This window comes from Typopeltis vanoorti, chromosome 5 (assembly GCF_054136105.1).
Source record: "Typopeltis vanoorti isolate ZY-2024b chromosome 5, IOZ_Tvanoo_1.0, whole genome shotgun sequence".
NCBI lineage: Eukaryota > Metazoa > Arthropoda > Arachnida > Uropygi > Thelyphonidae > Typopeltis > Typopeltis vanoorti.
The window spans coordinates 43,649,095-43,659,355 of NC_143553.1; the positions used below are offsets into that span (position 1 = coordinate 43,649,095).

Here is a 10,261-nt window from a genome sequence, read left to right on the forward strand (position 1 = left end):
AAGGTGGTGAAGGTAACACAGAGGATTGCTATTATGAGAAGGACACTGACCTGCAGAGATAAGAGGGTTATCATTCCGTTGTATAAGTCTCTGATCAGACCACACTTGGACTATTGTTCTCAGATTTGGTCCCCAGGATTTGAAGGGGATAAATTAACTGTGGAAAGGATACAAAGACGGATGACAAAGATGGTTTCAGGACTGTACAAGGATAGTTATGAGGATCGGCTGAGGGAATGTGGACCTGCAGAGTTTGACGGATAGAAGAAGGAGAGGTGATTTGATTGAGACTTTTATATTGTTGAAAGGTGGTTACAGGGTTGACACTGGGGAGTTCTTTCGCTTGGTTGATCAGCGGGAAGGAGTGATGACAAGAGGCCATCCCTGGAAGTTACGAAAGGAAACTGTGAGCAAGAGGGTAAGGAGTGGTTTCTTTGTGTGGAGGGTGGTTGAGCCGTGGAATGCATTGCCTGATGGAGTGGTGGGAGCGAGAACGGTCAGTGAGTTTAAAGAGTGGTATGATAAACTTTGTGTTTCTCAGGGGGGGACCTCCCCTCGATGAGTCTTGACAGACTTTATGTCTTAGGAAGGACCTCCCTCGATGAGTCTTTTGACTCCTTGGAGGCCTGAATAATAATAATAATAATAATGATAATATGTCAAATATGTAAGATGCTAAAAATATAATATTTGCATTTGATTTTTGCAATAATCACTGTGTATGATTTTGTACTGAATATAAATACAATAAATATTATGATAATATATGTCTATATTACGATTTTTTTTTTAGGGAGAGGGGGGGCGTGAAATATTTTAATTTTTCCAAAGCGGGCCCTGACATCCAGAACTTTGGGAAGCACTGCTCTACACAATCCACCTTCTTTACTATATATGTGTCCATCCATATATCATGACACGCTGCTTTCTATTGTTCACAGTGGTATTTTTTGTCTTTAAATTGTGTTTGTTTCTTGGCTGATTTGCCTATGTGCAGAATCCTTACCTCAGAGTTCAGTTTAACTCACCTTCAGTTGTGAAAAAAAAGTCCATATAAAGATTTCTCTCATCATAATGAGAATCATATCTAGGTCTTTTCCAATCAAAACTCTCATTGTCATGTCATTCTTCCAGTTGAGCTGTGAAGAAACTTAACAAAGTTAAGCATAAAGTTTTGAACTTTGGGATCCACAGATGGCAGCTGCATATCCTGTTGGTGAAATGCTATTGGGGAAAGTAGAGGAGGTTTCTATCTATCCCAAAATCACTTATCTCAAGATAGATAGATAGAAATCTAAAGTTCATAGGACATACTTCAAAGGTTGTGTTGCAGCAGTAGCTCAGAGAATTTCTGCAATACTAAGAAGGATAATACTAAAACAGATTAGAATGGTGGTACCATTCTAATCTGTTTTAGTATTATCCTTAAGCCCTCATACAATGGTAGTAACATTGTATGAGGGTTTAAATCATACATCTGGATTACTGTGGTCATATCTGTCACTCAGATTTGGAGAGAATGAAGAAACTAAAGAGAGAAGAAAAATGAATAACATTATTTCAGGACTGTGGAGTATTGGCAATGAGGATAGATTGAGGTCTGGTAATTCTCAGAATTTGTTAAAGAAAAGACAGAGGGGTAATATGATTGAGACGGTTAAAGCTGCTGAAACGTATTTACTGGATGGATGTGGAAGAGATTTTTCAAGTAATGGAACAAAGGAAAGAAGCAAGAGCCATCCCTGTAAGTTGCAAGGAAATGAAGTGTGAGAGCAAGTAGCAGTTTTGCATGGAAATTGACAAGTGCACGGACTTCACATTGCTTGAGAATACAGACAGTAAATGAGTTTGAATAATACGATAGACTTCCATAATGAGTCTCATGACTCTGTAGAAGCCCTGAATAATAATAATAAAGGAATGAGTTTAAACCAACTGAAAAAAAAGTGCCTATAAGAGTTCTGAAAAAGTTCAGCATTGTGCTGTTTTTTGAGGCTTTACAGCAATTGTTAAATAACTGAATAACCCAAAACATAATTTTAGCGCATTGCTGAAATTTTCAGAAGCCCTTACTAGCACTTAAAATTTATATCTCCAGTTGTTGGATGTTTTTAACTTATCATTCTTTCTTATTCAGATTTTTTTTAAATGGAGAATATTTTTTTTGTCAATTCCATTATTTTTCCCTGTATCATTTACCTTCAAAATTATATGAATAACACCATAAGCATGAAAATTTTCATGTATAATAATATAGACTATATATATTGTGGTTTTTGATACAGGTATTGAGACCATATCAGTGAGATGGATGATAATCAACTACATTCACTTCCAGAAGAATTCCCATTTCCTTTTCCACCATATAATGTGCAGGTTGATTTCATGAAGCATTTATACAAAGTTTTGGATGATGGCAAAATAGGAATTTTTGAAAGTCCTACAGGAACAGGCAAGTCAATGAGTCTGATCTGTGGATCATTACTTTGGCTACAAGATTTCTGTGAAAATCAAAAACTTGAACTTGAAAAAAAAATATCTCAGTGCATTTCAAAAGATGGTGACACTTTTGATGAGGGTAACACTTCACAGTCTGATTGGATTGCATCTTATGCCAAAAACAAAGAACATACAGAGAAATTGCATGAGATGCAAGTAGAATACAATCTCATAAAGAAATATGAAAAAAGGCTGGAAGATATTAAGAGTAGGGTGAAGAGAAAACAAGTAATTGATGATTTTGATGATGAAATATTTGGTAGAAAATTTAAACATCACAAATATATGAAAGATGATAAAAATAAAACTCATATAGGTGATAGTATAGGAAGTGATAGCTACAGTGACGAGGATATTCTTGAAGAATATGTTAGTGATGAAGAATTAAATAAGGATCTTGAAGATAAAAATGGATTAACTAAAATCTTTTATTGTAGCAGAACCCATACACAGCTGTCACAGTTTGTAAAAGAAGTGCAAAGAAGCCCATTTAATAACATTAGGGTTGTTTCTCTAGCTTCACGGCAGAATCTTTGCATTAATGAAAATGTTCTGAAATTAAAAAACTTAAATCGTATAAATGAAAAATGTTTAGATTTGCAGCAAGCAAAATGCACTAGTAAAGCTTCTGGCATATCAGAATACAAGGGTGTGAAGAAAGGAAGAAAACTGGCAGTTAATGAGTGTTCTTACTACAAGATGCATCATATGCTTGAAATGCGAGATAACATCCTAGTTGAAATCAGAGACATTGAACAAACTGCATCTCTTGGAAAACAGCTAAAAGCTTGTCCATATTACAGCACACGGTACAGCATGCCAGAAGCTGAATTAGTTGTTCTGCCATATAATATTTTGTTGCACAAAAATACAAGACAGACATATGGAATTAATCTAAAAAACAATATTGTGATAATAGATGAGGCACATAACTTATTAGAGGCTATCAGTAGTGTTCATAGTGCTTATTTAAGTGGATCTCACCTCATTGGCTCTTATACACAACTGAAGCAGTATCAACAAAAATATCATACAAAACTCCATCCTAAGAACCTTATGTATATAAATCAAATACTCTACATTATATCATCATTTATTAAATATCTTGGTGGTAAAGAGGATTCTATTTTGGCTCATAAAACCTCCGTCCAGATGGAAGTAACCATGTGCTTGATTAATGATTTTCTCTCATCTACCGGAACTGATAATCTCAATTTGTTTAAAATAATCAAGTATTGTGAAAAGAGTAAAATAGGACAAAAACTGCATGAGTTTATTGGAAAATATCAGGTTTCTATCAAAAACAAGTCAGATGAAAATAAAAGGTCATCACTTTCTGATTTTTTATATAAATTGTCCAGTGATAATCAAATTAGTGCATCACAGACAGAGTTAAATTCAGGGAATGACTATGATGAAGAGTTGTCTTCAAACTTTATGGTGCTTCAGGAGTTCTTCCAAGTATTAACAAATCCAAGTAATGATGGAAGGATTCTATGCATTAAACATGGTACTCTACAGAAATCTTCACTTAAATTTCTTCTTTTAAATCCAGCATTACAATTTCAAGATATTGTTCAGTACTCAAGAGCAGTTGTTCTTGCTGGTGGTACAATGCAGCCTACATCAGAATTTGTTAACCAGTTAATTATACCAGCTGGTGCTAGTGCAGACAGAATTGTTCAGTTCTCATGTGGACATGTGATCCCTCCTGACCACCTCCTAGCTATAGCCCTTTCCTGTGGACCCACTGGAAAAATATTAGATTTTACATTTCAGAATCGTAATTCACCAGAAACTCTTGATGAACTTGGTCGAGTCTTGGTTAACCTTAGCACAGTTATTCATGGAGGTATAGTGTGTTTTTTCCCATCTTATGAGTATGAGCGAGTTGTATATACCTACTGGGAAAAGAGTGGGATAATTAGGACCCTCAGTAATAAAAAGGTATTGTTTCGTGAACCACAGAAATCAAATGAAGTAGAAGATGTTCTCAGGGAATATTCAAAAGCAGTGGGAGTTACTCCGGATAAATCACAGTGCAATGGTGCACTTCTAATGAGCATTGTAGGTGGCAAAATGAGTGAAGGCATTAATTTTTCTGATGACTTAGGTCGATGTATTGTAATGATCGGCTTACCATATCCTAATATTAATTCACCAGAACTAAAAGAAAAAATGTTGTATTTAAATTCAACCACTAGAGCTCAGGAGAATGATAAATTGCCTGGGCAAACATATTATGAAAATCTATGTATGAAAGCAGTGAATCAGTCAATAGGAAGAGCTATTCGCCACAAAAATGATTATGCTACTATTGTTCTAGTAGATTACAGATATCAAAAAGAATCTGTGAAAAAGGCTCTTCCTTGTTGGATATCTTCAAAACTTGAAATTGGCACACATTTTGGATCTGCATTTTCTCTAATCCGTCGTTTTTTCATGAGGAAAAAAACAACAGCCTAACTACTGATAGTTCATTGCAAAGTGCAACTTTAAGATTATTTTAATAACAAAAGGATCAACCAAAGCATGTGAAAATCATTTGCCACAAAAATGATTATGCTACTATTGTTCTAGTAGATTACAGATATCAAAAAGAATTGTGAAAAAGGCTCTTCCTTGTTGGGTATCTGCATTTTCTCTAATCTGTCTTTTTTTCATGAGGAAAAAAAAAAACAACTAAACTAACTACTGATAGTTCATTGCAAAGTGCAACTTAAAGATTATTTTAATAACAAAAGGACCAATCAAAGCATGTGAAAATCATTGTCGTATCTTAATAGTTAATTGTTAAGCAATTTTACCTTACTTATATACTGTATATAAACAAATAATTTAGTATTGCTAATCTTCAGTTTGCTCTGTCTGAGAATTGTTTTGCACCAACATCTGTAATACAGTTATTATTATTGAAAATGTAATCATTTAATGTTTATTTGTAGGGATGTATTATGTTTTTCTTATAGATAATATAGTGCCTACAGTAAATTAATTTCTTAATTCTAAATGTTTTAAGAAGTAGTTTTATAAATCTTGGGGATTAATAAAACTGAAAATATTCTCATTGAATATGACCATTGTTTCTTTATGAAAAATTATCAATGTACCATATATTTCTTAAAATTACACTAAGTTACATGATTCATTGCACTGGACATCATATCATCTTGAAGTCATTCTTTCCATACCACTCACTCTCCAGCAGTGCATTCCTCTTGTGATTCTTTTCTGCAAATCTTCAATATATAGGACTGGTGTTCTGCCCAACCACATGAATAATCTCTTGATGACTTACACATTTATGTCACATCCTTCCTTTCCTCCTCTCTCTCTACTAGGCTTAATGGATGGCATTCTTTTAATCTGTTCTTACAGTCAGCATTAAAAGATGGCATTCTTTTAATCTGTCACTCATAACAGAGTTCACTCTTCACTGTTCTTTAGACACTACAAATATCTACATGACTGTAATAAACTAGACGACTAAATCTGTGTACAGTGGTTAGATATGGTAAAATTAAGGATTTGTGCAATGTAACAAACCCACACATATATATCAGTGGCGTTGCATGCCCATTTCAGTTGGGTGTGCTGTCGTATGGATTATGCAACCAGAGCTACAAATTTCATGTCAATTTGACCGTATGCATGTGCTTGCGTCCACAGAAAATTCTCAGGGGGGGCAAACTTGGAGACAAATAATTACATCAATAAATTTTTATAATTATTGCTTTAATTAAATAATTGCATCAATAAACATCTGGCATTTTTTGATGTAATTGTTTGTTGATGTAAATTATAAATACATTATTTTCATTTCACATCAATTTTAATGATCTTTAATTCTTGGGAAAAAAGTATTCAGAATTAATACAGTTTTTAGCACAATTTCATATATAAAAAAATTAATCGGCATATTTTATTAAAAATCGACTAATTAATCCTAAATTAAATTATTTCAGTTTAAAAGCAAGTAAATCATAAAACTAACAAGTAAAATAATATTAAATTACATACACTTACCTTTTTAAAAATGTATATTTCTGTTTAAATTTGCTTCACTATAAATTTACAATTCACACTTCACTCAGTGACTCACTAGACACAGACATGAACTGGTTTCTGTTCACAACAGTAATAAGCATTTTTTTCACAAATCAGAAAAAGATGAACGAAAAGCAGGAACAAGTGTTTTATTGCTGCAATAAAACGTGTTCTATAGGTACCCATCGTGGGCTGAAACAGGCAAACCTATAATAGAATTAAGACAAAGTGTCCCAGGGTCGATGGTGTGAGATTACATATCTCAATCACTTTTACGATTATAATTTGTGGAATTTTTTTACTTGATCCCAGGGGGAAGTGTGCCCCCCCCTCCCCCGATGTCCATGACTATGTGATTGCATTTTTATTGATGTATGAAAGTTTTGAGAGTGCATAATGCATCAGTGCTTGTCTTAATTGGTCCAATGCAATTAATTGCAGAATAATTTTTGAATACTTCTGCGTAGAGTGGGGGAACAATCTGTTTTAGGATTTATTAGAAAACAACAATGAAGGTGAATGCTAATATTTGGTTGGTATATTTGAAATACTCAAAGATGAAAATACATGAACCATCATTTATAAGACATGTAAGAATAGGAAAGAATAAGTGTGAGTAGAAACAAACACTTTAATGGTAAACGAATTATTAATAATTATCATTTGTGATATGTGTGTCCTATAAGTTTCTGGGTAGAGTGAATAGCACAAACCTATAAAATCTAAACATGAATAAGTGAATTTATGATGGCATAATTAAAAAAAAACTTATGAAAAGAGAGAGAGAGAGAATGTTGCAGGAATAAATATGGTTTGATGGAGCAGCAAATCATCTCGTAAAATTTGTTGCACATGTTATGTGTATTTCTCTGGTTTGTGTATATTTCACTCCATTTTCCAAGAATTTTATTTTGTTTACTGAGACTCAGTATACATAACATCCGATCATTATCGGGATTATCCGCACTTTCGGAATCCTATGCTCATTAGTTGTTGTTTTTTAGTATTAGCAGTTCTTCTGTCTTATCAATCTCACATATGCTGGTTGTTGTAGATCAACAACATCTTATAATAAAGAATATTCATTTTTATTCAGGAATTGATATTTTTTTACTGTCTGTTGTTTCCAGACTAGAATAAAAATTTCTCTATACTGTTAAAAAACTTTGCAACCTCAATAGATGTATACTGCACAAGCAAAAGAAAAAACAACTAGCATTTTTCTCCTAACATCCACTTTCAAATTTTCAGTTCCAGAAAACGTGTAACAGCTGTTTGTAATACAGCCATCGGATACAGAAAGCGCTCAACTCATGATAAGTGACAACATTCATTTGGATTGGTTGACACAATAACCAATCACAGCTGCTAGGTGCTAGGTGAGCTCATCGGTTTAAAAATACTAAAATGCTAATAATTTGACCCACTGCACCCTCTTTGTATCTTTTCAAAGGGCTCAAAGGTGTATGCATTTTGAAAGCACACCCCGGCTATTAACGCAAATGTGATGCAATGTTTACGCATCGAAAAGTGCCCTCTTCATGAAGCACTAATGCTTTATTACCCTCGTGAAGAGGACAATTTAGTGTTCAATTTTAGGAATTGCGTGAAGTCTGCAAACAATTGGGAGTCTTTAATGGGAATAAATGCAAAAATATAATATCAGCGATACTGATATTTCGTGGATGAGCACCGCACACCTTGAATATTCGTCCAGATATATATATATATATATATATATATATATATATATATATATATATATATATTGTGCAAACTTGCCATGCCCCGCTTTTTTTTTTTTTTTAAATGACTTGCTCCACCTGTGTTTTTAAAAATTAAAAAGACTTTTAGACTTTTGTATATATATATCCTAACCAAAAACTATTGTACATTTCTGGTGGCATATTATTAAATGGACTTATACACATACAGTACCAAACATAGTACTATGTGTACTTGGTTAAGGTTTATATACCACCCACACGTTTACACACAACTGTGTCAGAGGGGAATTCAAAACCCATTGTTGGTTGCACTGCAATTCATCACCATCAAAATGATTCTATTTTTAGTGTTCCTTAAGGTTCAGTTTCTTGTTTGCTATTACCTGAAGTTCCTTATCTGTACTAATCAAATACCCAACATTCCAACATCTTCCAAATTGTAATACCTGGCATTTAACAACACTGCCTATATAACATATTGAATTCCCGTAGAATAAGAGAATTCACCAGCTTCATTCCTCATAGTTCTTCACAAGTTTACATCATTCTGCATATTCTCTTCCCATAAACCTTATCCAATATCATTAATATATATTTGCTAGACTGGTTTCCCAAGTGGTTAGCATATCTGCTCTTCAATCAACAGGTTGGTTGGAATCCTGTCTTGGCCAGGTGTTTGTGAATGATTTTAAGTGAGGGAATGAAATTCAATGCCGGGTGACCACTGTCTCACTTATTGGAGGCCTGATGTGGCTTGAAAAAGTTCTGTTTGGTTCAGATTATGTAAAAAATAATAAAACTTAGCTCATTGGCAGCAGTCTTATTCCTCGTTTGTGACTAGGAGTCGCATTTCATCATGATTAATCCTTTCTTTCAGGAAGTGGGGGGGGGGTATTAGCCTCACTGGCCTATTCCAGTCTCGTTTCATCTTTTCCTTGGTCGTCCCCGACTTCTCCATGTGGGTGTATTGGAATATCTTTTTGGATAGTCTTGAACTATCCATTCTTTCAATATGTACAATCCACTTCTTTTGGCATTCATGTATTTTGTCCAATACCAAGTCTGTTTTTAGTTCTTTACATATTTCTGTTCTTTTTTATTTTTCTTATTATTTAATTTATTTTTGTCCCACACAGTATAGCCTGCTGTCCTTCATAGAAATTTCATTTCTCCATTTCCTATTCATTTCCTAATGCAGTTTTTATGGTCTATAATTCACTTCTGTACAGTAGAGAAAGTCTTTCCAAAACTTTATGTGACACCTCCAAGGAGTCCAAAGACTCATTGAGGGAATGCACCTACTCTACAACTCTGTCTCCACCACTTAATCCACACTACAGTGAGCTGCCACTACCATCACCACTCCAAGATTTTAATGTCCCCTTTCTAGCATAATAGTCAGCCAAATTCTGAAAAAGTATAATATAAATGTACAAATATGTACATGTACAGTTTCTAATTCCTCCCCCCCCCCCCCCCCGGGCATGAGAAACACTAACCTACACCAATGCCATCTACTGCCAAACCACCATTAGTATTTTTTGTCTGTAAATTGTGTGTTCAAGACCAATTTGTTTGTATCTGGGATGAAAAACCTGAGTTTCCAGAAGAAAAAACCTTGCTGCCTCTGTGTGAGATTGGCTAACTCACTTTCAATTGAAAAAAAAAAAAACATATAAAAATTCCTCTCGTCACAATAAGAATCAAACTTAGGCCTTTTCCAATCAAAGTGCGCAACGTAGCATTGTTCTTCCAATTGCACTATGAAGGTGCTTATTTATAAACCCTTATTCTTGTATGCTTTTGAACTTGGATAGGCTTTAGAATATTAATTATATTATGATTTTATTACAATTATATTATCTCTATTATTATTATTATGTGACACCTCCAAGGACTCATTGTGGGAGTGCATTCTACTCCACACTACTACACTGCCTTCTCTACTACTCTTTAGTAAGTTTGAAATTTTGATATCAATGTTGGCT

The 10,261-nt window shown here is 34.1% G+C and overlaps 1 protein-coding gene across 1 annotated transcript in view; it reads left to right on the plus strand.

Annotated features, from left to right (window-relative positions):
- Positions 1-5,571, plus strand: part of LOC150106344 (ATP-dependent DNA helicase DDX11) — a 47,284-nt gene extending 41,713 nt beyond the window's left edge. Inside the window, exon 2 of the mRNA XM_090392384.1 lies at positions 2,286-5,571. Coding sequence (XP_090248510.1) covers positions 2,308-4,965 — 2,658 coding nt within the window. The 5' untranslated portion in view covers positions 2,286-2,307 and the 3' untranslated portion in view covers positions 4,966-5,571. The remainder of the gene's footprint in view (positions 1-2,285) is intronic.
- The last annotated feature ends 4,690 nt before the right edge of the window (positions 5,572-10,261 follow it).